This window comes from Pseudophryne corroboree, chromosome 8 (assembly GCF_028390025.1).
Source record: "Pseudophryne corroboree isolate aPseCor3 chromosome 8, aPseCor3.hap2, whole genome shotgun sequence".
In the NCBI taxonomy this organism is placed as follows: domain Eukaryota; kingdom Metazoa; phylum Chordata; class Amphibia; order Anura; family Myobatrachidae; genus Pseudophryne; species Pseudophryne corroboree.
The window spans coordinates 421,500,197-421,527,183 of NC_086451.1; the positions used below are offsets into that span (position 1 = coordinate 421,500,197).

At 47.5% G+C, this 26,987-nt stretch overlaps 1 protein-coding gene across 2 annotated transcripts; it reads left to right on the top strand.

The window, feature by feature from the left end:
- The first annotated feature begins 28 nt into the window (after positions 1–28).
- Positions 29–26,184, top strand: MED29 (mediator complex subunit 29). 2 transcript variants are annotated; one of them, XM_063937960.1, is made up of 5 exons: positions 29–311; positions 1,800–1,858; positions 19,107–19,191; positions 19,880–20,078; positions 25,767–26,184. In XM_063937960.1, the coding sequence occupies exons 1-5, from the start codon at positions 126–128 to the stop codon at positions 25,778–25,780; spliced, it is 543 nt and encodes a 180-aa protein (XP_063794030.1). In that variant the 5' UTR covers positions 29–125; the 3' UTR covers positions 25,781–26,184. The 2 variants fall into 2 exon arrangements, with proteins under 2 accessions (XP_063794030.1, XP_063794029.1); XM_063937959.1 differs by lacking the exon at positions 25,767–26,184 and having other exon boundaries at positions 19,880–20,207.
- The last annotated feature ends 803 nt before the right edge of the window (positions 26,185–26,987 follow it).

The following is a 26,987-nucleotide window of genomic DNA, read 5'->3' on the forward strand; positions in this document are numbered from 1 at the left end:
GGCCCCGCCCCACTGAGGGCAGAAGCTGCAGCTTTCCCTGCTCCGACTGACGGCCGGATTTCCAGCAGCACGGCCTCCCGCCGGGTCACGTGCTCCTCTCAGCTGTACGGAACGGCGGTCGCACAATGGCGGCGCCCATGAACCAGCCTGTCGGCCCTCAGGTCCCAGCGGGCGGCGGCGCCCCAGGGCCCCAGCTCGGCCCCGGGGGAGGACAGCAGCAGCAGCAGCTCGGTCTCCCGCAGCAACAGCAGGATTTTGACCCGGTGCAGAGATACAGGATGCTCATCCCCCAACTGAAGGAGAGCCTGCAGGTAGTGGGGAGTTGGGGTCTTGCAGCTGGGGTGTATTGTGTGTGCGGGATAGTCTCCCTCTGTTATCTGCAGGCTGCGTATCCCTATAGTGGGGTCTCTGGCAGGAAGTCTGGTGTGCATGGGGAAAAAAGATCCCCCATGTGGAAGACTTAGAGATGTTGGGGGTGATGTATGAAGCAGGGAAGAGTGGGGAAGTTGTCCATAGAAGCTGATTGGTTGATATATGATATTTTACAGAATTCTCCACGCTCTCCCCCCCTACTTGCCTACTCTCCCGGAACGGCCAGGGAAGGCTCACGAAAGTTGGGGTGGCGCCTCTCCCCAGGAAAGTAGGCAAGCAGAACCAACCTGCAGCCGTTCACGAAAGGGGGGCAGTCTGTTGTAGGGTGGCTGATGATGTGATTCGTACTGAATTGTCATCGTAGCCCCACCCTTGCCTTACAGTGCATGTAATCTGGGTATTGTAGAGCGGGGGTGGGGCTGCAATGACGGCATGCCCTTATTTGTGCCGTCCTGACTGCCCCCTTCCAGATGGGACAGCCTGAAAGTCTGTACGTATGCTTTAAGGGCCCTACATATTTAGCAATGTCAGCGATTTTGCCGTTCAATCTGAGTGATGATCGTTATCGTCCAAATTGACTTGCATTGAAAAACAATGGAAAACCACTATGAACGACAGCGGGTAAATGCATCGTTCATCGTCGGTGCCTTCACACTAAACAAATAAGCACGATATATCGTTCATATTGCCCGTCAACGTCGCAAAGTGTGTAGGGCCCTTTACACTTCTTGATACATTACCACCACTATTCCATGTAACTCTGTTGTTCCTGCTCGTCTTATGCTAACATTTTATATGCTGTTATCTAAAGTTTGGCACTTGTGCAAAGGGATGTGGTTAAGATGGCGGCTGTCAGGAGACTGATGCCGCCATCCCAACCGTAAGTATTGCTGGTGGGTTAGGTTTAGGCACCTCAAGGTGGAGGGGGGTAGGCTTAGGCTGCGGTGCATGGAGGATTAGGCTCAGGCACTATGGGGGAGGTTAGGGGCAGGCTGCAGGAAGTGAGGGTAGGGGATAGGGGGGGGAACAGACTTACCTCCCAGCTGTTGGGATTTCAACTATAGGATGTCTGCATCTGTATTGTGATCACCAGCATCCCCATACGCCGGCAAATCATACTGAATCCTATTCAATCTTTAAAGCTGTGTGTGTATATATATATATATATATATATATATATATATATATATATATATATATATATATATATATATATATATATATAATGAGAGAGAGATATAGATATTTTTATTATTATATCAAGCGTCTCCATTTTCCGGTCAGTTGGATTAAGGCCATGGTAGTGTTACTGGTTTCCTGTGTTATGTCTGTATACACCAACACAAGTCACTTGGATCTATTACAGGTTGTGTGATACACACGTTTCATTCCTTTTTGTTTTTTCTTTTTACTGTTTTTCTTCCCAGAATCTTATGAAAATTGCAGCCCTGAACCTGGCCCAAAACACCAATATTGATAATGGACAGTAAGTGTTTGGTTGTGTTATATCTACACACAAGTGATGTTTTGTTGTGTCACCAGTCTGTCATGTACAATTAGCAGTCCTGGATCTACTCTGTTAGCCCCACCACTAAAGGGATATAAGTTTATTCTGGACAATGCTGTTCACCATAAACTGAGCCACCTGGAGAAAGTGTCCCCAATATAACGGTCTAGGAGAGCGCCTGAGCTGGGTACACACTATCGTATGATATATCGTTCCGACACAGCGTGTAGTGTGTACGCCCAATTGCTCATGCACCGCTGTCGTTCGCCGCATCTTCCATCTCTTGCTGTACATCAGATGGGACGATGCACTGAACGATGCCATGCAGTTACACGCACGCTGTAATGTCTCATCACACTGTCGTACAGTGTATTGTGCGGGATGTACCGTTACATCGAATTGCCCTATCTGCTGGTCACACATCGTGTAGTGTGTATCCAGTTTTAGATTATGAATGCAGCATTTTATACTTGCAACATCGTCAGACCGATATATGGTTTCCCATCTGTGTTGCAATATTTATGTTGAGCATAGCTGAATGTTTCTTGGCTTCAACCCCACCGCCCTCCTCAACACACACACACGCACACACGCACACACGCACACACACATATGCACACGTTGTCTAAGTAGTAGTAAGCAGTGATTTCTGGATTATATCGTTTTTCAGAAAAAGATAGATCTGCCATTTGAATGGAGGTGCACTGAAGACACAGAGGGCTCTGCCCTGAGACAGAGGGCAGGAGTTAGGACTGTGGGGGTTATCCAGAGTTGTTAGCAATTGGGCAAAACCATGCTGCACTGCAGGTGGGGTAGATGTAACATGCGCAGAGAGAGTTAGATTTGGGTGGGGTGTGTTCAAACTGAAATATGAATTGCAGTGTAAAAATAAAGCAGCCAGTATTTACCCTGCACAGAAACAATATAACCCATCCAAATCTAACTCTCTCTGCACATGTTACATCTGTCCCCATGTGCAGTGCAACATGGTTTTGCCCAGCTATGATTAAACAGTAGCATTTTCAGAGTACTTTGGAAACTGGTCAGGTCGGACAAGAGTCTCGGTAAATACAAAGGAGATGGGGGATAGGGATATCTTCTGCACCAGACAGTTTTTAATGTTTACATATTTTATTAAGGAATTCCCCAAAATCATATGAAATCAGGAAGTTTTTTCTTCTATCCTTCATAAACTGGGGGTGCTGCCATAGACTATAAAATTGAAGAACAACAAAAACAGGGAAAGATTGTCTCTTTGTTGGCGCACTTAAGAAACAATGAAAAAGAAAAATATTTATGTATTCTGAATTTTTATAAAATATAACTTTTATTAGTATTAAACTTAAAATATAGCAATTGAGAAATCTAAATGTGATTATGTGAAAAAAGTGAAAATATTTAATAATACTCAATATTAAAAGCTGATACACTGTGCTCAATCTCTTTTTGCTCGTTTTATTATATCATATACAATATTTCATGTAGGTATTCTGTGCTTCAAGACAATAAAAATGATTTATTGTACTCAAACTGTTTTCGTTCGCTTAATTATATTATAAACATATACAGCTCTAGAATTATTAATATATGTAATAATTATTAAACAAATATACGTATAGACTGATACGGACATAAACTAATGAGACTGGAAGGTAGTTAGTTACTACCACATATATCTTAACACAGACTGGAACGATCATACAACCTCATTAGGAGGAGATTCTTTCCCCCCCAATAAGATCAGTCCAAAGTCTTATAATTATTTGGACCAAAATCAACTGACAAGTGATCCCATTACCACATTGTTTAATTATTCATAAGCAATGAGACCGTAGTTATCTTATGGATCTAATTATAACATGATCCACTACTGGTCTCTGAATAATAAATTGCACTAAACTTTCGTGCGTAAGTGGGGTCACGCCTTTTATTATGTCCTGTACGTGGTTAAAAGCTTTATTTATCACCACTGTCAATGGTTAACTGCCACACATCTCATCAGTTATACCCCTTTTACACTTGCATGAAAATCCCGGGATTTTGCACGTGAACGCGCATCATCCCGGGTTTTTTCTCAGTGTGAAAGGGTACAGGGTCAATTTCCCGGGACGAGCATCCCGGGATTTCAACCCAGGTCTCGTCCAGGGTTGGTCCCGGGACGCTGTGTAGTGTGAAAGGGCCCTTCCCGGTATTCACTATCCCGGGACTGTTAAAAGGCCTCGGATTGGCGCTTTCTTGGGCTCTGAAAAGATGAAGTCATCTTTCAGAGCCCTGGGGAGCATCCAGGAAGCGTAAGAGAAAGCCGCTGCGGCCGCTATACTCTGTATGCAACCTACGTACTTTGTACACCGTTTGCGTACAGAGTCCCGTACCGTGTACGGACTTTGTGTACAAACGCCGCGCTGGGGGTACAAAGTACACACAGCGCAAAAACCCAGAGATACACCGCAAACCCTATAAAAATAACAAAAGTTTAATTTGCCAAACGTGTGTTGATTCTTCTTCACCCCTACCTTTTGTTGACTAGAGTGACCTCATCCATGTGAGCCAGAAAAGGCCATTTCTAATGACATACATATGCATTTGCATGGATATCCCGGGATCAATGTGAATGGGGCTGTCCCGGGTCGATCCCAGGTCTTAGTGCAGTGTGAAAGGGGTCAGTCCCGGGAATGCATCCCGGGAGTGCGAGTGTAAAAGGGGTATTATTTATCAATGTCCCATGTTGTAGGGATAGCTTCCCAATATATTTCCTTTATAATAATTTTGACTGTATAATCATAAATGAACCCTATCCATTCGTCTATACGTGCTTCAATTGCTTTCTGAGCATACATTAATTTAGAAACCTACTGTATAGTTCCACTCAAGTTTGATATGCCACTGCAATTCTGTGCTAGGCTACTGTATTACTAACACACCTCTACGGGTACAGTGGCCTAGCACAGAATTGAAGTGGCATATCAAACTTGAGTGGAACTATACAGTAGGTTTCTAAATTAATGTATGCTCAGAAAGCAATTGAAGCACGTATAGACGAATGGATAGGGTTCATTTATGATTATACAGTCAAAATTATTATAAAGGAAATATATTGGGAAGCTATCCCTACAACATGGGACATTGATAAATAACTGATGAGATGTGTGACAGTTAACCATTGACAGTGGTGATAAATAAAGCTATTAAGGCTTTTAACCACGTACAGGACATAATAAAAGACGTGACCCCACTTACGCACGAAAGTTTGGTGCAATTTATTATTCAGAGACCAGTAGTGGATCATGTTATAATTAGATCCATAAGATAACTACGGTCTCATTGCTTATGAATAATTAAACAATGTGGTAATGGGATCACTTGTCAGTTGATTTTGGTCCAAATAATTATAAGACTTTGGAGTGATCTTATTGGGGGGGGAAAGAATCTCCTCCTAATGAGGTTGTATAATCGTTCCAGTCTGTGTTAAGATATATGTGGTAGTAACCAACTACCTTCCAGTCTCATTAGTTTATGTCCGCATCAGTCTATACGTATATTTGTTTAATAATTATTACATATATTAATAATTCTAGAGCTGTCTATGTTTATAATATAATTAAGCGAACGAAAACAGTTTGAGTACAATAAATCGGTTTTATTGTCTTGAAGCACAGAATACCTACATGAAATATGGTATATGATATAATAAAACGATTAAAAAGAGATTGAGCACAGTGTATCAGCTTTTCTCTGACGTTCTAGTGGATGCTGGGAACTCCGTAAGGACCATGGGGAATAGCGGGCTCCGAAGGAGGCTGGGCACTCTAGAAAGATCTTAGACTACCTGGTGTGCACTGGCTCCTCCCACTATGACCCTCCTCCAAGCCTTAGTTAGATTTCGTGCCCGGCCGAGGTTGGATGCACACTAGGGGCTCTCCTGAGCTCTTAGAAAGTAATAGTCTTAGATTTTTTTATTTTCAGTGAGACTTGCTGGCAACAGGCTCACTGCAGCGAGGGACTAAGGGGAGAAGAAGCGAACTCGCCTGCTTGCAGCCGGATTGGGCTTCTTAGGCTACTGGACACCATTAGCTCCAGAGGGATCGACCGCAGGCCCAGCCTTGATGTTCGGTCCCGGAGCCGCGCCGCCGTCCCCCTTACAGAGCCAGAAGCAAGAAGATGGTCCGGAAAATCGGCGGCATGAAGACTCTTCACCAAGGTAGCGCACAGCACTGCAGCTGTGCGCCATTGCTCCTCTCACACACTTCACACTCCGGTCACTGAGGGTGCAGGGCGCTGGGGGGGGGGGGCGGGCGCCCTGAGGCAGCAATAAAAACACCTTGGCTGGCTAAAATACCTCAATATATAGCCCCAGGGGCTATATATGAGGTAAATACCCCTGCCAGAATTCCATAAAAAGCGGGAGAATAGGCCGCGAAAAAGGGGCGGAGCCTATCTCCTCAGCACACTGGCGCCATTTTTCCCTCACAGCTCCTGCTGGAAGGAAGCTCCCTGGCTCTTCCCTGCAATCTACAGTACCAGTAAGAGGGAAAAGAGAGGGGGGGCATTAAATTTGGCAGTATATATATATTTTTTATTGAAAAGCAGCTATTAGGGACATAACTCAGTTAGTCCCTGTATATATATATATATATAGCGCTCTGGTGTGTGCTGGCATACTCTTACTCTGTCCCCCCAAAGGGCTTTTGTGGGTCCTGTCCTCTGTTTGAGCATTCCCTGTGTGTGTGGAGTGTGTCGGTACGGCTGTGTCGACATGTTTGAGGAGGATAATGATGTGGAGGGGGAGCAGATGCCTTTAGCAGGGATGTAACCCCCTGGGGGGCAGACACCTGAGTGGATGAGTTTATGGCAGTAAATGAGTGCACGTATAGACTCCTTACATAAAAAATTTGACGACATGCCGACTGTGGGACAGCCGAGTCTTCAGCTCGTGCCTGTCCAGGTGTCTCAAAAGTCATCAGGGGCTCTGAAACGCCCGCTATCTCATATGGCACAAGTAGATGTCGACACGGATACTGACACCAGTGTCGACGACGATGAGTCAAATTTAATGCCCGTTAAGGCCATTCACTGCATGATTGAGGCAATGAAAGAGGTGTTAAATATTTCTGATTTACATCCAGGTACCACAAAAAAGGGTATTATGTTTGGGGAGAAAAAACTACCTGTAGTTTTTCCCCCGTCAGATGAATTAAATGAAGTGTGTGAAGAAGCGTGGGCTTCCCCTGATAAGAAATTGGTAATTCCTAAGAAGATACTAATGGCGTTCCCTTTCCCGCCAGAGGATAGGTTACGTTGGGAAACACCCCCTAGGGTGGATAAAGCGCTCACACGTTTGTCTAAAAAGGTGGCACTACCGTCCCAGGATACGGCCGCCCTTAAGGAACCTGCTGATAGAAAGCAGGAGGCGATCCTGAAGTCTGTATATACACACTCAGGCATTATACTTAGACCAGCTATTGCGTCAGCATGGATGTGCAGTGCTGCCGCTGCGTGGTCAGATAAACTGTCAGAAAATATTGACACATTAGACAGAGACACGATTCTGCTAACAATTGACCATATCAAAGACACTCAGTCTTATACATGAGAGATGCACAGAGGGAAATCTGCCGGCTGGCATCTAAAGTAAGTGCATTATCCATCTCTGCTAGGAGATGCTTATGGACTCGCCAGTGGACTGGAGATGCAGATTCCAAAAGGCACATGGAAGTTTTGCCTTATAAAGGGGAGGAATTATTTGGGGATGGTCTCTCCGACCTAGTTTCCACAGCAACGTCTGGGAAGTCAGCATTTTTACCCCATGTCCCCTCACAGCCTAAGAAGGCGCCATTTTATCAGGTTCAGTCCTTTCGGACCCAGAAAAACAAGCGGGGAAAAGGAGGGTCTTTTCTGTCTAGAGGCAGAGGTAGGGGAAAAAGGCTGCAGCAAACAGCAGGTTCCCAGGAACAAAAGTCCTCCCCCGCTTCCTCTTCCAAGTCCGCCGCATGACGGTGGGGCTCCACAGGCGGAGCCAGGTACGGTGGGGGCCCGCCTCATGAATTTCAGCGATCAGTGGGCTCGCTCACAGGTGGATCCCTGGATCCTTCAAATAGTATCTCAGGGATACAAGATGGAATTCGAGGCGGCTCCACCCCACCGGTTCCTAAAATCTGCCTTGCCGATTGCTCCCTCAGACAGGGAGGCGGTGCTAGCAGCGATTCACAAGCTGTATTCCCAGCAGGTGATAATCAGGGTACCCCTACTTCAACAAGGCCGGGGTTACTATTCCGCACTATTTGTGGTGCCGAAACCGGACGGTTCGGTGAGACCCATTTTAAATTTGAAATCCTTGAACACATACATAAAAAAATTCAAGTTCAAGATGGAATCGCTCAGGGCGGTTATTGCAAGCCTGGACGAGGACGATTACATGGTATCCCTGGACATCAAGGATGCTTACCTGCATGTCCCCATTTACCATCCTCACCAGGAGTACCTCAGATTTGTGGTACAGGATTGCCATTACCAATTCCAGACGCTGCCGTTTGGACTCTCCACGGCACCGAGGGTATTTACCAAGGTTATGGCGGAAATGATGATACTCCTTCGAAAAAAGGGAGTTTTAATTATCCCATACTTGGACGATCTCCTAATAAAGGCACGATCCAAGGAACAGTTGTTAGTGGGAGTAGCACTATCTCAGGAAGTGCTGCGCCAGCACTGCTGGATTCTGAATATCCCAAAGTCACAACTGGTCCCCACGACACGTCTAATGTTCCTTGGAATGATTCTGGACACAGTCCAGAAAAAAGTTTCTCCCGGAGGAGAAAGCCAGGGAGTTGTCTTCTCTAGTCAGAGACCTCCTAAAACCAAAACAGGTATCGGTGCATCACTGCACGCGGGTCCTGGGAAAGATGGTAGCTTCTTACGAAGCAATTCTATTCGGCAGGTTCCATGCCAGAATTTTTCAGTGGGACCTGTTGGACAAGTGGTCCGGATCGCATCTTCAGATGCATCGCTTGATAACCCTGTCCCCAAGAACCAGGGTGTCTCTTCTGTGGTGGCTGCAGAGTGCTCATCTTCTGGAGGGCCGCAGATTCGGCATACAGGACTGGGTCCTGGTGACCACGGATGCCAGCCTACGAGGCTGGGGGGCAGTCACAAAGGGAAGAAACTTCCAAGGACTATGGTCAAGTCAGGAGACTGCCCTTCACATAAATATTCTGGAACTAAGGGCCATTTACAATGCCCTAAGTCAAGCAAAATCCCTGCTCCTACACCAGCCGGTGCTGATCCAGTCAGACAACATCACGGCAGTCGCCCATGTGAATCGACAGGGCGGCACAAGAAGCAGGATGGCAATGGCAGAAGCCACAAGAATTCTCCGATGGGCGGAGAATCATGTACTAGCACTGTCAGCAGTGTTCATCCCGGGAGTGGACAACTGGGAAGTAGACTTTCTCAGCAGGCATGACCTCCACCCGGGAGAGTGGGGACTTCATCCAGAAGTCTTCCAAATGATTGTAAATCAATGGGGTCGTCCACAGGTGGACATGATGGCGTCCCGCCTAAACAAAAAACTAGAGAGGTATTGCGCCGGGTCAAGAGACCCTCAGGCGATAGCTGTGGACGCTCTAGTGACACCGTGGGTGTACCGGTCAGTTTATGTGTTCCCTCCTCCACCTCTCATACCAAAGGTATTGAGAATAATAAGAAAGCGAGGAGTAAACACAATTCTCGTGGTTCCGGATTGGCCAAGAAGAGCGTGGTACCCGGAACTTCAAGAGATGATCTCGGAGGACCCGTGGTCTCTGCCGCTCAGACAAGACCTGCTACAGCAGGGGCCCTGTCTGTTCCAAGACTTACCGCGGCTGCGTTTGACGGCATGGCGGTTGAACGCCGGATCCTGAAGGAAAAGGGCATTCCGGAGGAAGTCATTCCTACACTTATTAAAGCCAGGAAAGAGGTCACAGCAACTCATTATCACCGCATATGGCGGAAGTATGTTGCATGGTGTGAGGCCGAAAAGGCCCCAACGGAGGAATTTCAACTAGGTCGATTTCTGCATTTCCTGCAAGCAGGAGTAAATATGGGCCTAAAACTGGGCTCCATTAAGGTACAGATCTCGGCTCTGTCGATTTTCTTTCAAAAAGAACTAGCTTCAGTACCTGAAGTTCAGACATTTGTTAAAGGAGTGCTGCATATTCAGCCCCCGTTTGTGCCCCCTGTGGCACCTTGGGATCTCAACGTGGTGTTGAGTTTCTTAAAATCACATTGGTTTGAACCACTAAAAACCGTGGATCTGAAATATCTCACGTGGAAGGTGGTTATGTTATTGGCCTTGGCTTCAGCCAGGCGAGTATCAGAATTGGCGGCTTTATCCTGTAAAAGCCCTTATCTGATTTTCCATATGGATAGGGCAGAATTGAGGACTCGTCCCCAGTTTCTCCCAAAGGTGGTGTCAGCGTTTCACCTGAACCAGCCTATTGTGGTGCCTGCGGCTACTAGGGACTTGGAGGACTCCAAGTTGCTAGACGTTGTCAGGGCACTGAAAATATATGTTTCCAGAACGGCTAGAGTCAGAAAATCTGACTCGCTGTGTATCCTATATGCACCTAACAAGCTGGGTGCTCCTGCTTCTAAGCAGACTATTGCTCGTTGGATTTGTAATACAATTCAGCTTGCACATTCTGTGGCAGGCCTGCCACAGCCAAAATCTGTCAATGCCCATTCCACAAGGAAGGTGGGCTCATCTTGGGCGGCTGCCCGAGGGGTCTCGGCTTTACAACTTTGCCGAGCTGCTACTTGGTCAGGGGCAAATACATTTGCAAAATTCTATAAATTTGATACCCTGGCTGAGGAGGACCTGGAGTTCTCTCATTCGGTGTTGCAGAGTCATCCGCACTCTCCCGCCCGTTTGGGAGCTTTGGTATAATCCCCATGGTCCTTACGGAGTTCCCAGCATCCACTAGGACGTCAGAGAAAATAAGAATTTACTCACCGGTAATTCTATTTCTCGTAGTCCGTAGTGGATGCTGGGCGCCCATCCCAAGTGCGGTTTATCTGCAATACTTGTACATAGTTACTGTTAACTAAATCGGGTTATTGTTGATCCATCTGTTGAGAGGCTCTGTTGTTTCATACTGTTAACTGGGTTTCATATCACGAGTTGTACGGTGTGATTGGTGTGGCTGGTATGAGTCTTACCCGGGATTCAAAATCCTTCCTTATTGTGTACGCTCGTCCGGGCACAGTATCCTAACTGAGGCTTGGAGGAGGGTCATAGTGGGAGGAGCTAGTGCACACCAGGTAGTCTAAGATCTTTCTAGAGTGCCCAGCCTCCTTCGGAGCCCGCTATTCTCCATGGTCCTTAAGGAGTTCCCAGCATCCACTACGGACTACGAGAAATAGAATTACCGGTGAGTAAATTCTTATTTTAATAGTGAGTATTATTAAATATTTTCACTTTTTTCACATAATCACATTTAGATTTCTCAATTGCTATAGTTTAAGTTTAATACTAATAAAAGTTATATTTTATAAAAATTCAGAATACATAAATATTTTTCTTTTTCATTGTTTCTTAAGTGCGCCAACAAAGAGACAATCTTTCCCTGTTTTTGTTGTTGGACAAGAGTCTCACAGGGCAGCGGAGCGAGTTCCAGAACAGGGGAGCAGTGTGGGAAATGTTGTGGATATGGGAGAAGGTAGAGGGTGAGAGGGAGCGTGGACTGAGATTAGTTCAGAGATCTAAGATGGGGAGAGTGATGTAGTGTTCATTCTAGCGCCTCTCATAACTTGTGCAGTTCCTCTTTCCAGCCTGAGTTGTCACTCTCTGCTCCGGAGGCTTCTAGCACATGCTGATCTATATCTCGGTGCTGAGACACAGACTGTAGGCTGCTAGAAGCACCAGAGCAGAGCGCGACATCCCAGGCAGAAAGGAGGAACTGCACGGGTTGTGAGAGGTGCAGGGTGCTAGAGTGAAGACTAGTGATGTGAAAAGGTGTCTCAGGGGGCCTGCTTCAGATGTGGACTGAGGTTCTGTCACTTACATGGCAGCTGCAGCTCTAATATGGTAATGCATCAGAAGGCCCCACGTCTCCTGCTTGTGTTAGTGATCTGAGCTGCGTCCTGCGCATATGCAAAGTGCCAAACATTGATGCTTTGCGTTATGCACAGCACACCCGTCCGCATCTGAGTTAGGCCCAGGGTTGGAACTTAAACTGGCGTCTGTAGCGGAAGTGGTGCCCGTAAAGGAGAAGTTGAGTCAGGAAGATGAGACGAGCAGCAACATTGAATATAGGTTTAAGAAGGTAAAAGTGGGAGAGAGGAAAACAAGAGCTGTGGGCACAAGGCTCAACATGCTGCACGTTCAGAGGTACGTTTCTCCATACCATTCTTGTTATGCCTGAACCAGTCTGGCCATTCTCCTCTGACCTCCGTCATTATCCTGGCCTGTACTCCCACAGAACTGCCGCTGACTGGTGCTTATTTGTTTTTTTGCACCATCTTCTGTGAACTCTAGAGACGGTTGTGCATAAAACTTCAGATTTAGCAGCAGCCCATGTTCGATGGCCCTGATTCCTAGGTAAGGTATTGCTCAGAGTGCTACCTCTGAAGATGCAGCATCGGATCACCATCGTGACCATCGGTCGCTAGATGCAATAGTAGCACACATCGGTCAGTTGGCGTAAGCTGAAGCTTGCTCAGACGATCTGTCGGATGTGAGATGCCTACAAAATGGGGTGATACGCCTCCGTTTTGTAAAACGATATCGCAGGAGCAGTTCTGCATGTGCGCATAACACGTCTTGTGCTTGTGCAAACCCCCAAACATATGGATTTGTATGTAAACCATCGGGTTTGCTTACAAACCCAACGTATAGAACAGAGGTTCCCAAACATTGTGCCGTGGCTCCCTGGGGTGCCTCGGGACACTTGCAGGGGTGCCCTGGGTTGGTGGTCCAGAACCAATTCAAATTATTCATGGTCAATATAATAGGCAAAGCCAGTGCTGCTGGCTGCCAGTCATAAAATATGTGGCCAAACAGAAGCAAATCTTGTCCCTCACCACACAACTGACCCTAAGGATGACATATAAACGCGATCTACTTAATGTAATATCCCTTTCTAAATTTCTCAATAAAATTTTTTTGGCCTATGGGTGCCGTGAAAAAAATTCTGATATTCTAGGGTGCCGTGATTCAAAAAAGTTTGGAAACCACTGGTATAGAAGAGAACACCCACATGGGTGCTAATAAGCAAATTAATTACATTCCTAAGTAAGTGAAAAGTCCATATCCAATTCCTCTGCTTCCAGTAGGGAAGATCCTTCCATAGGTGAGATTCCTTTAAGAGTATAGTGTCCTGTGTGATGTCTCAGGGAAAACAAAAAGGTGTGCAGTAGTGTAAAGCCCCATACACACGGGGGAGATGTGTGCTGAGCGAGGCGGGGGGCCGCTCATTTCACCCAACGATGAAATGAGCGATCTCACTAGGTTTGGCATGCATGCCAAATCTAGAGCCGGCGATAGCGACGCACGGGATCGCTGTCGCCAGCACCCTACACACGGAGAGATCCGTGCTTAATTTCTAAGCAATTAGTCAGATTGCTTAGAATTTAAGCATGGCTCTCTCTGTGTGTACCCCCCTTTTAGTCTGATAAGATGACAAGAACCAGACAACGTTTAGACACTCCTAGCAAATGACATGGGCTACACATTCTGGTAGACACTAGCGCAGTGGTAGCCAACCCTGGTCCTCGAGCGCTACCAACAGTTCCCGTTTTTCCAGCTCACCTAGCAGGTGTACAGGTGCACTCATTACTCAATGACCCATTTTAAAAGATCCACAGGTGGAGCTAATTACTTCACTTGTGATTCTGTGAGGAGACCTGGAAAACGTGAACTGTTGGTAGCTCTCAAGGACCAGGGTTGGCTACCCCGCGACTAGCGCATGAAGGGGAGAGGGCCTTGGCCATTCCGGGTTCTAGCTTCCCACTCTACGGCTCCACCCTCCGTTATAGGTACTGGGGACCCCTCAGGAGCACATGCAGGGCCTGATTCAGATTTGGAAGCAAGGCAGAAAAAGTACTGGAAAACAACATGTTGCCTTGCAAGGGGAGGAAATACATTTCTATGTTTTCTATGTAGGGTTATACCTGCTGCTTTTGCACATAGCCCACAAATGTTAGACGGCTTTATTTTTACACTGCAATTTAGATTTAAGTTTTGTACACACCCCACCCAAATCTAATTGGCCCTACACATTGGCCGATCTGCCGCCGAGCTGCCCGACGGCGGATATGGCCGACGGGTGACCCGGCGGAGGAGGGGCAGTGACTCCCCCTGTCACCCGGCTGCATTGAAGTGCAGGCAAATATGGACGAGATCGTCCATATTGGCCTGCATGCACAGCCGACGGGGGACCAGTGATGAACGAGTGCGGGGCCGCGCATCGTTTATCACTGGTGCCTCCACACTCAAAGATATGAACGGTATCTCGTTCATTTATGAACGAGATCGTTCATATCTTTGACTGATGTCGGCCAGTGTGTATGGCCTATAACTCTCTCTGCACATGTTACATCTGCCATTCTGCAGTGCAACATGGTTTTGCCCAGTTGTTGTTTTTTCAACTTTGCTTTCACATCAGTGTAGTACTGTTGTTTTATTTTATAAAATCAGACAAAAATGAAGAAAAAAAAATCCTCAAGGTGGAAAAGATTGGACTCCTATCAGATCTTATAGTCTACAAATACAAACAGACATAAAGGTAGTTGTAGTGAAAGAAACCAGGCGTCCCCAGACAACAGCACACAGCAGCTAGGTAGGATCCAAGTGACCCTCTCGCCTTTCCGTACAATTCCAAATCAGGCCCAATGTCCCTTAGATCATGTTTCTTCCCCATTCTGGTGTGTGTTCTAAACATCGTAACCATACCTGCATAATTTTTTGGGGGGTCATTCAGACCTGATCGCACGGTAGGTTTTTTCGCTGCGCTGCCGTCAGGTCAGAACTGCACATGCGTATGCACCGCAATGCGCAGGCGCGTCGCACGGGTACAAAGCGGATCGTTGCTGTGCAATGGATTATACGAAGAATCCATTCGCACAGCTGATCGCAAGGTGATTGACAGGAAGAGGGTGTTTGTGGGTGGCAACTGACCGTTTTCTGGGAGTGTTTGGAAATACGTAGGCGTGTCCAAGCGTTTGCAGGGCCGGTGTCTGACGTCAATTCTGGTCCCGGACAGGCTGAAGTGATCGCAGCGGCTGAGTAAGTTCTGGGCAACTCTGAAACTGCACAAAACTTTTTTGTAGCGCTCGGCTGCACATGCGTTCGCACACTTGCAAAGCAAAAATACACTCCCCTATGGGCGGCGACTATCTGCTTGCCGCAGTGCAAAAATACCCTAGCGAGCGATCAGGCCTGAATTAGGCACTTTGTGTTGAGTTGCTGCCATATGATTGGCTGACTAGATATTTGCATTAACGAGCAGGTACACGTAATCAAGGGAACCGTGGACACACAGTCCCTTTATTTTATAGTAAATGTATAAGAAAACGGCAGCTGGAATCTGTTACCACACTTCTCTGCAGAGCTACTTAATGACCACTTTGGAGGGGGGGGTGGAATCAAAATTTAGGCCCTGCTTCCATGATGCCATGTTTTGGCAGTCGTCCACACTTACTGAGAGAGTTAGCCAGTATGGCGTTGATTGTACATGGGTCTTGCCCACGAAACTGCTGTCACGCTTATGTGTAGGCATTGAGAATGGTATCCGGACTCCAGATCGACAGCAAAAAGGTCGACAAACCTTAGGTCGACATGGACAAAAGGTCGACAGGAACAAGGTCGACATGGAAAAAGGTCGACATGAGTTTTTCACGATTTTTTTATTTTTTGGAACCTTTTCATACTTAACGATCCACGTGGACTACGATTGGAACGGTAATCTGTGCCGAGCGAAGCGGTAGCGGAGCGAATGCACCATGCCTGAAGCATGGCGAGCAAAGCGGTGCACTAATTGGGGTTCCCGGTCACTCTACGAAGAAAACGACACAAAAAAAACAACGCATGTCGACCTTTTTCCATGTCGACCTAAGGTGTGTCGACCAATTGGCGTCGACCTAAGGTTTGTCGACCTTTTTGCTGTCTATCCTGAGTCCCAGACCCATTGAGAATGCTTTAGCAGTTATGCTTTGCACTGTTGAGCTGATTGTTCTGATCCTTCCATAAGGTGGCGCCACAGACTAATGAAGCCAATATAAGGGAAGTGAGAGCGTACCTTGTTTTGCATGAGCGCAGTCAGCTGTGAAGCCATGGCCAGATTGAAGTGTTTAAATCTGCTTTTAGCAGCAGAAATATAGAGATGTATAATTAGGTCAGTGGTTTAGGCCTGATCCAGCAGATCATCCACATTCTAAAGTTAAAGAGAGATTTACTAAGATTTCTAAAAAGGGTAAATGGAGATGTTGCCCGTGGTAATTAATCAGACTCTAGCTATCATTGAACCACTTAACGGACGATTTTTCCTTGTCAAAATCATTCCTAAAATGTATTGTTTTTTTTTTTCTATTTAATATAGTTTCTAAAGTATTTTTTCAAATATTTACACCTTATATTATATACACCTGCAGAACGGATCTTCTTGTCAAAAACTGGGGGACACAGTGGGGCGGCACAGTTGCATGTTATCTGATGATGCCAGTTAAGCGGTTAAGCTAGAGCACCTGGGGGAAACCCATGCAATCGGAAGGAGAACATACAAACTCCACACCAATATTGGTTGCTATGGGCAACACCTACATTTCTCCTTTTTGGAAGTTTTTTTTAGTAACTCTACTTCAGTGGTTCCTAAAGTGTCCATTCAGCAAACAGCACGTCAGTAACTCTGAATAAGCCGTAATATTTTCTGTCCCACGTTCCTTAGCATACGCACAACAGTTCTGAGTTCCTGTTTTAAAACTGGCTTCACTTCCTTTATTACCGTGTCATTTAGTCCAATACGGGCCTGCTCATTATAAAATGTAGCAATAAATACTGATAACATTCATAAATCATTTAAATGTTTATTTACCATTGCAGACATTCAGACGATTGACGTTGTATTTACATCTGTTACGTCGCTTAATGCAAAATAGAAGTCATCCTCCAGCGGGATTGTCCGCTGTTCCAAGGAAACCTTTACTGTACAATCGCCGCTTTATGTGAAATATCGCTCATTGTGGCACATCTCCATGGCTACCGCGTATAAATCTGCATCGTGGTGGCAGATTGCCTGATGGGAACCCTTTCGAAGGACACCACTCACCAACCTCATTTGGTTGACCGCTCGATCAGGGGGAAATATTTTATTCTAGAAGCCTGATTACCGGTTACTGATTAGCCTATGTTTTTTTTTTTAAATGTTTTAAATTGTTTTACTTTTTCATACTTTACGATCCACGTGGACTACGATTGGGAATAGTAACCCGCGCCGAGTGCAGCAGTAGCAGAGCGAGGTACCGTGCCTTCGCTCGCCATGCGAGGGGACACGGCTCACTAATTGGGGTTCCCCGTCACTTTACGAAGTAAACGACACCAGAAAAAGGAAAAAATGACTGTCGACCTAAGTGTGGTCAACCTAATGAACCCATACCCGTGTCCTGGATGAAAAGATTCTGGTTGTACTGACTTAATTCTCAGACTGATGGACCTTTGTATCTTAGGCGATTGTGCAATATGACATTTGTTTGCATCAGACCAATCTCTTTTTATTAGTCAGAGTAACTGGTGCCTTTACAACACGACCAGACTGGCCATCTTCATTCCATATTTACCCTGGTCTGTGTTATAATCTTAAAGACCTTTGCCTCTGTGTCTTGAATGTAACCAGGCTGAAACCTGTAGGACCCTATCACAGACCGGGAGGAACATGGAAGAGGGGCAATGTCACTGGTTCCTCTGTTATTGAGAAGCACAATCTGAATAAATCGCCTGCTCTGATACAAAGGATGTGTTTGCCTTCTTTTCTCCTTTTTCAAATCTCTAGTGAGCACAAATATGGAATTAATTTGAGCAGTGTTACTGTAATGTTATGTGGCAATGTAGTTTCTCTAAGAAACTGAGGGCTTTGAATGTTTGGGAAGTCCACTAATCTGTCTTAGATACAGAGACGCTTCGTGGTCTGATTTCAGAAAAATATAAACTGTTCTGTGAAACATTTGCAGCTACCACAGGAGGCAGCAGCATTTTGCTTGATTTGCATGCCAGATTTGGCCAAAGGGTCCCTAGTCCTACTGACCACAGATTTCTTCATCCAGGGGCCGAGGCCCGTGTGTTCCCTTCCCCCATCCAGGGGCCGAGGCCCGTGTGTTCCCTTCCCCCATCCAGGGGCCGAGGCCCGTGTGTTCCCTTCCCCCATCCAGGGGCCGAGGCCCGTGTGTTCCCTTCCCCCATCCAGGGGCCGAGGCCCGTGTGTTCCCTTCCCCCATCCAGGGGCCGAGGCCCGTGTGTTCCCTTCCCCCATCCAGGGGCCGAGGCCCGTGTGTTCCCTTCCCCCATCCAGGGGCCGAGGCCCGTGTGTTCCCTTCCCCCATCCAGGGGCCGAGGCCCGTGTGTTCCCTTCCCCCATCCAGGGGCCGAGGCCCGTGTGTTCCCTTCCCTTCCCCCATCCAGGGGCCGAGGCCCGTGTGTTCCCTTCCCTTCCCCCATCCAGGGGCCGAGGCCCGTGTGTTCCCTTCCCCCATCCAGGGGCCGAGGCCCGTGTGTTCCCTTCCCCCATCCAGGGGCCGAGGCCCGTGTGTTCCCTTCCCCCATCCAGGGGCCGAGGCCCGTGTGTTCCCTTCCCCCATCCAGGGGCCGAGGCCCGTGTGTTCCCTTCCCCCATCCAGGGGCCGAGGCCCGTGTGTTCCCTTCCCCCATCCAGGGGCCGAGGCCCGTGTGTTCCCTTTCCCAGCCAGGCGCCGAGGCCTCTCCTGTACCCTTTCCCAGCCAGGGGCCGAGGCCTCTCCTGTACCCTTTCCCAGCCAGGGGCCGAGGCCTCTCCTGTACCCTTTCCCAGCCAGGGGCCGAGGCCTCTCCTGTACCCTTCCCCAGCCAGGGGCCGAGGCCTCTTCTGTTCCCTTCCCCAGCCAGGGGCCGAGTACTGCTCACATCCTGTCCAGTCCTTTCCAGGTACAGAGAGCTGTGTGGGTTGTAGTTGTTTCTTGTATGTTCTCTCTCCTGCATGCATAATGCTCATGTCTCCTCTGTCTTTTCTTGCAGGAAGATTGCTGATCTCCCAGTTCAGAGGTTTGATAAGAGCTTGGAGGAGTTCTATGCCCTGTGTGACCAGCTGGAGCTTTGCTTGGTGAGTAACGCCTGGACACGTTCTCATTTGTGCAGAATATTCTAAACACCTGATTACTGTGAAAGCCCCTGTTAGATAGGGCTCCCTGCAGTGACATATTATATAGAGAGCTAATTTGCAGGCCAGGTAATGGAGGTCACAGAGTTGCACCACCATGTGACTTAAAAATGAGCGCCCTCAGCTTAGGGGAAAGACTAAATATGGCCTCACATGAGTGGAAAACCCTTATTGCTAGTTGCAGGCTCTTTCTTTCCCCAGGCAAAGCTTTCACACTCTTCCGAATCCAGTTTGCCTCTGTGCTGGCTGTATAGTTGTCGGCCAGACTGGAAGCTGTACTAGCAGGGAATGTTTGGAATGTAAGTGTACGGCTTAGGAGCCAGCGATTTCACTATCTTTAAAAAAAAAAAAAAAATGTACCTCATAAGTCCTTTTCCAGTAAAGCCTTGTACAGCTGTAGTTAATATAATGTACCAGGCTCAGGCGGATATGTGGTGGGACATACTTGGGATTCTTTGCTTACATAGGGAGGAGGATTGATGTATGCGGGCTGCAGGGGAGTAATGTGAGGGGGCTGTGACTTCAGGGAGTTGGCGGGGGCTAGGCAGAAGTTAGGTTGGGATCACAGGGGCTTGGCAGTGAGGAATGGGTACGTGCTGTGTGCTGACCTGTCCCTTATCCCCTCCCCTAGCGACTGGCCTACGAGTGCCTATCTCAGAGCTACGACAGCGCCAAGCACTCCCCCACGCTTGTGCCTACAGCTACCAAACCAGATGCCGTGCAGACGGAGAGCCTTCCTTACACCCAGTATCTCAGCATGATCAAGTCGCAGATCTCTTGTGCGAAGGACATACACAATGCCCTGCTGGAGTGTTCCAAAAAGATCATGGGTAAAACCCCAAACACACAGGGCGTCTTATGACCCCCCTCGCCCCAATTCTCTACAAAACACTTTTCTCTATCGTCCTAAGTGGATGCTGGGGTTCCTGAAAGGACCATGGGGAATAGCGGCTCCGCAGGAGACAGGGCACAAAAAAGTAAAGCTTTACTAGGTCAGGTGGTGTGCACTGGCTCCTCCCCCCATGACCCTCCTCCAGACTCCAGTTAGATTTTGTGCCCGAACGAGAAGGGTGCAATCTAGGTGGCTCTCCTAAAGAGCTGCTTAGAGAAAGTTTAGTTTAGGTTTTTTTCTTTACAGTGAGTCCTGCTGGCAACAGGATCACTGCAACGTGGGACTTAGGGGGAAAGTAGTAAACTCACCTGCATGCAGAGTGGATTTGCTGCTTGGCTACTGGACACCATTAGCTCCAGAGGGATCGAACACAGGCCCAGCCGTGGAGTCCGGTCCCGGAGCCGCGCCGCCGACCCCCTTGCAGATGCTGAAGCGTGAAGAGGTCCGGAAACCGGCGGCTGAAGACTTCTCAGTCTTCATAAGGTAGCGCACAGCACTGCAGCTGTGCGCCATTTTCCTCTCAGCACACTTCACTGGGCAGTCACTGAGGGTGCAGAGCGCTGGGGGGGGGCGCTCTGAGAGGCAAATATAAACCTTATACAAGGCTAAAAATACCTCACATATAGCCCATAGGGGCTATATGGAGATATTTAACCCCTGCCTGACTGGAAAAATAGCGGGAGAAGAACCCGCCGAAAAAGGGGCGGGGCCTATCTCCTCAGCACACGGCGCCATTTTCTGTCACAGCTCCGCTGGTCAGAACGGCTCCCAGGTCTCTCCCCTGCACTGCACTACAGAAACAGGGTAAAACAGAGAGGGGGGGCACATTAATGGCTATATATATATATATTAAAGCAGCTATAAGGGAGCACTTAATATAAGGATATCCCTTGTATATATAGCGCTTTGTGGTGTGTGCTGGCAGACTCTCCCTCTGTCTCCCCAAAAGGGCTAGTGGGTCCTGTCTTCATTAGAGCATTCCCTGTGAGTTTGCGGTGTGTGTCGGTACGTGGTGTCGACATGTATGAGGACGATATTGGTGTGGAGGCGGAGCAATTGCCAAATATGCAGATGTCACCCCCCAGGGGGTCGACACCAGAATGGATGCCTTTATTTGTGGAATTACGTGATGGTTTATCTTCCCTTAAACAGTCAGTTGAGGACATGAGGCGGCCGGACAATCAATTAATGCCTGTCCAGGCGCCTCAAACACCGTCAGGGGCTGTAAAACGCCCTTTGCCTCAGTCGGTCGACACAGACCCAGACACGGGCACTGATTCCAGTGACGACGGTAGAAATTCAAACGTATTTTCCAGTAGGGCCACACGTTATATGATTTTGGCAATGAAGGAGACGTTACATTTAGCTGATACTACAGATACCGTAAAACAGGGTATTATGTATGGTGTGAAAAAACTACAAACAGTTTTTCCTGAATCAGAAGAATTAAATGACGTGTGTGATGAAGCGTGGGTTGCTCCTGATAAAAAGTTGATAATTTCAAAAAAGTTATTGGCATTATACCCTTTCCCGCCAGAGGTTAGGGCGCGCTGGGAAACACCCCCTAAGGTGGACAAGGCGCTCACACGCTTATCCAAACAAGTGGCGTTACCCTCTCCTGAGACGGCCGCACTTAAGGATCCATCAGATAGAAAGATGGAAGTTATTCAAAAGAATATATACACACATGCAGGTGTTATACTACGACCAGCTATAGCAACTGCCTGGATGTGCAGTGCTGGAGTAGTTTGGTCAGAATCCCTGATTGAAAATATTGATACCCTAGATAGGGACAATGTTTTACTGTCGTTAGAACAAATAAAGGATGCATTTATCTATATGCGTGATGCACAGAGGGATATTTGCACACTGGCATCTCGGATGAGTGCTATGTCCATTTCAGCCAGAAGAGCCTTATGGACACGACAGTGGACAGGCGATGCGGATTCAAAACGTCACATGGAGGTTTTGCCGTATAAAGGGGAGGAGTTATTTGGAGTTGGTCTATCAGACTTGGTGGCCACGGCTACTGCCGGGAAATCCACTTTTTTACCTCAAGTCACTCCCCAACAGAGAAAGGCACCGACCTTTCAACCGCAGCCTTTTCGCTCCTACAAAAATAAGAGAGCAAAGGGCTTGTCGTATCTGCCACGAGGCAGAGGAAGAGGGAAGAGACACCAACAGGCAGCTCCTTCCCAGGACAGTGGGGGGCCGTCTCAAAAATTACAGCGCGCAGTGGGCTCACTCGCAGGTAGACCCCTGGATCCTGCAGATAATATCTCAGGGGTACAGGTTGGAATTAGAGACGGATCCTCCTCATCGTTTCCTGAAGTCTGCCTTACCAACCGTCTCTTCCGAAAGGGAGAGGGTGTTGGAAGCCATTCACAAGCTGTACGCTCAGCAGGTGATAGTCAAAGTACCCCTATTACAACAAGGAAAGGGGTATTATTCCACTCTATTTGTGGTACCGAAGCCGGATGGCTCGGTAAGGCCTATTCTAAATCTGAAGTCCTTGAACCTCTACATAAAAAAGTTCAAGTTCAAGATGGAGTCACTCAGAGCAGTGATAGCGAACCTGGAAGAAGGGGACTTTATGGTATCCTTGGACATCAAGGATGCGTATCTACACGTTCCGATTTACCCCGCACACCAGGGGTACCTCAGGTTCATTGTTCAAAACTGTCACTATCAGTTTCAGACGCTGCCGTTCGGATTGTCCACGGCGCCTCGGGTCTTTACCAAGGTAATGGCCGAGATGATGATTCTTCTTCGAAGAAAAGGCGTATTAGTTATCCCATACTTGGACGATCTCCTAATAAGGGCAAGGTCCAGAGAACAGCTGGAGACAGCTTTAGCACTATCTCAAGAGGTGCTAAGACAACACGGGTGGATTCTGAATATTCCAAAATCCCATTTAATCCCGACAACTCGTCTGCTGTTCCTAGGAATGATTCTGGACACGGTTCAGAAAAAGGTTTTCCTTCCAGAGGAAAAAGCCAAGGAGTTATCCGATCTGGTCAGGAACCTCCTAAAACCAGGAAAAGTGTCAGTACATCAATGCACAAGAGTCCTGGGAAAAATGGTGGCTTCTTACGAAGCAATTCCATTCGGCAGATTCCATGCAAGAATATTCCAAAGGGATCTGTTGGACAAATGGTCAGGGTCGCATCTGCAGATGCACCTGCGAATAACCCTGTCACCAAAGACAAGGGTGTCACTTCTGTGGTGGTTGCAGAAGGCTCACCTATTAGAAGGCCGCAGATTCGGCATTCAGGATTGGATCCTGGTGACCACGGACGCCAGCCTGAGAGGCTGGGGAGCAGTCACACAAGGAAGAAACTTCCAGGGAGTATGGACGAGTCTGGAAAAGTCTCTTCACATAAACATTCTGGAACTAAGAGCAATCTACAATGCTCTAAGCCAGGCGGAACTTCTCCTGCAAGGAAAGCCGGTGTTGATTCAGTCGGACAACATCACGGCGGTCGCCCATGTAAACAGGCAGGGCGGCACAAGAAGCAGGAGTGCAATGGCAGAAGCTGCCAAGATTCTTCGCTGGGCGGAGAATCACGTGATAGCACTGTCAGCAGTGTTCATCCCGGGCGTGGACAACTGGGAAGCAGACTTCCTCAGCAGACACGATCTTCATCCGGGAGAGTGGGGTCTACATCCAGAAGTCTTCAACATGTTAATAGACCGTTGGGAAAGACCAATTGTAGACATGATGGCGTCTCGCCTCAACAAGAAACTGGACAAATATTGCGCCAGGTCAAGAGATCCACAGGCAATAGCTGTGGACGCACTGGTAACTCCTTGGGTGTACCAGTCAGTGTATGTGTTTCCTCCTCTGCCGCTCATACCAAAGGTATTGAAGATCATACGGCAAAGAAGAGTAAGAACAATACTAGTGGTTCCGGATTGGCCGAGAAGGACTTGGTATCCGGAACTTCAAGAGATGCTCACGGACGAACCGTGGCCTCTACCTCTGAGAAGGGACCTGCTACAGCAGGGTCCCTGTCTTTTTCAAGACTTACCGCGGCTGCGTTTGACGGCATGGCGGTTGAACGCCAGATCCTAAAAGGGAAAGGCATTCCAGAAGAAGTCATTCCTACCTTGATTAAGGCACGGAAGGAAGTCACCGTGAAACATTATCACCGCATTTGGCGAAAATATGTAGCGTGGTGCGAGGATCGGAGGGTTCCGACGGAGGAATTCCAACTGGGTCGTTTCCTACATTTCCTGCAATCAGGATTATCTATGGGTCTCAAATTGGGATCCATTAAGGTTCAAATTTCGGCCCTGTCAATATTCTTCCAAAAAGAATTGGCCTCTGTCCCTGAGGTCCAGACTTTTGTCAAGGGAGTACTGCATATACAGCCTCCTGTGGTGCCTCCGGTGGCACCGTGGGATCTAAATGTAGTTTTAGATTTCCTCAAATCCCATTGGTTTGAACCATTGAAAAAGGTGGATTTGAAATATCTCACATTGAAAGTGACTATGTTACTAGCCCTGGCCTCTGCCAGGAGAGTATCTGAATTGGCGGCTTTATCTTATAAAAGTCCTTATCTAATCTTCCATTCGGATAGGGCAGAACTGCGGACTCGTCCGCATTTTCTCCCTAAAGTGGTATCAGCATTTCATCTGAACCAACCTATTGTGGTGCCTGCGGCCACTAGCGACTTGGAGGACTCCAAGTTGTTGGACGTTGTCAGAGCCTTAAAAATATACATTGCAAGGACGGCTGGAGTCAGAAAATCTGACTCGCTGTTTATATTGTATGCACCCAACAAGTTGGGCGCACCTGCTTCTAAGCAGTCGATTGCTCGTTGGATTTGTAACACAATTCAACTTGCACATTCTGTGGCAGGCCTGCCACAGCCTAAAACTGTAAAAGCCCACTCCACAAGGAAGGTGGGCTCATCTTGGGCGGCTGCCCGAGGGGTCTCGGCATTACAACTCTGCCGAGCAGCTACGTGGTCGGGGGAGAACACGTTTGTAAAATTTTACAAATTTGATACCCTGGCAAAGGAGGACCTGGAGTTCTCTCATTCGGTGCTGCAGAGTCATCCGCACTCTCCCGCCCGTTTGGGAGCTTTGGTATAATCCCCATGGTCCTTTCAGGAACCCCAGCATCCACTTAGGACGATAGAGAAAATAAGAATTTACTTACCGATAATTCTATTTCTCGGAGTCCGTAGTGGATGCTGGGCGCCCATCCCAAGTGCGGATTATCTGCAATACTTGTACATAGTTATTGTTAACTAATTCGGGTTATTGTTAAGGAGCCATCTTAAGAGGCCCTTTCTGTTGTCATACTGTTAACTGGGTTTAGATCACAAGTTGTACGGTGTGATTGGTGTGGCTGGTATGAGTCTTACCCGGGATTCAAAATGCCTCCCTTATTGTGTATGCTCGTCCGGGCACAGTACCTAACTGGAGTCTGGAGGAGGGTCATGGGGGGAGGAGCCAGTGCACACCACCTGACCTAGTAAAGCTTTACTTTTTTGTGCCCTGTCTCCTGCGGAGCCGCTATTCCCCATGGTCCTTTCAGGAACCCCAGCATCCACTACGGACTCCGAGAAATAGAATTATCGGTAAGTAAATTCTTATTATTTTGAAACCATTGCAGGCAGAAGACTGTGATTTCAGCGTTGCCAACGGTGACGAATGCCAATGGTTCATCACCAAGGTGACACTGTTGTCCTTTTTTATTTTTTTTTCTTCCTCCTGTGTGGCCCCGCCCCCTTGCACTGCTGTGTATCTTCCTGCTCATTGACTGTTTATTCCTTAGTAAATATGCGTTTTCACATTGAGCATAATCTGCATTGTGGTCAGAGGTCGGTGTGACATCCTCCCGCCTCCTTTCTGAGGATGATACCCATCTGTGGCAGAGACCACCTCCCTCTGTACATGTGCCCGCAGAAGATGGTATCCTTCGTTCGTGTCTGGAACGATCGGCAAATAAATTGTTTCATTCACTCCACGTTTGTGTCCTAAAGTAAAAGCCGTGCCTGGGTTGTATTGTACCTGGCAGACATTTTCCTGAAGTTCTGTATTTAATTATCATTCATATCTATATTTACATTGTATCTCTCTTGTATGCTACAGCCGTGTGAATTGCGTTCTACAAAACCCTGTGTGCATGACTATACATCCTGAGGTCCGAACCCTCTAATTGCAATGTTCATACAGTGTTCTTTAGGAATCGAAAGCATCACCTTCAAGATACGTGTGTAAAGTGACATCAAATTTCCACTATAAACAATCCATCACTCTTTTATTATATATTTCAAATAAATTATGATTTTCTTTCCCCCTAGCCTATCTACTTGTGAGTGGGAGCAGCACAGTCTTCCTGAGAAGCTACAATGCTAATATTTTATATGTTGATTATTACACGGTGGAGTCACATTATTGTGACCACCAGCTAATAGCCAGAGTAACCGCCGTGTGCAGCACGGACAGCAGCTAGACGGGCTGGAAGTGATCCAGTAAGGTGTTGGTAAGTTGGCACAGGTACATTTTGACGGTGAGCTGCTCCAATGAAGCGTGTCGGTCGGCCCTCACGCACCTTCGTAGCCTACGTTCACCTCTCGCATCAATGGCACGTGGTGCTAATCAGTTTCCACGTCAGTTATTTGCAGTGGTGCCATTTGTCCAGTCACGATACACCTTCACCACAGCAGCACGCGTACAGGTCCCAAACTGCGCTGAGTCAGAAATACTGCCACCTTTGGCCTGTAAGCCAATGATAATCCCTTATGCAACCCTGTTATATCGCCCCTTTTACCCATGATGGCAACTAGTGATACGTGTGCAGATGGCCTGTCGCACACCTTATATACCCACC

What these genes read in the sequence shown, in the direction of transcription:
- MED29 (XM_063937959.1), top strand. Translation starts at nt 126, where the DNA reads ATGGCGGCGCCCATGAACCAGCCTGTCGGCCCTCAGGTCCCAGCGGGC. An exon ending in AACTGAAGGAGAGCCTGCAG is followed by an intron (nt 312 to 1,799) that starts GTAGTGGGGAGT and finishes TTTTCTTCCCAG; the next exon opens with AATCTTATGAAAATTGCAGC. An exon ending in ACCAGCTGGAGCTTTGCTTG is followed by an intron (nt 19,192 to 19,879) that starts GTGAGTAACGCC and finishes CCCCTCCCCTAG; the next exon opens with CGACTGGCCTACGAGTGCCT.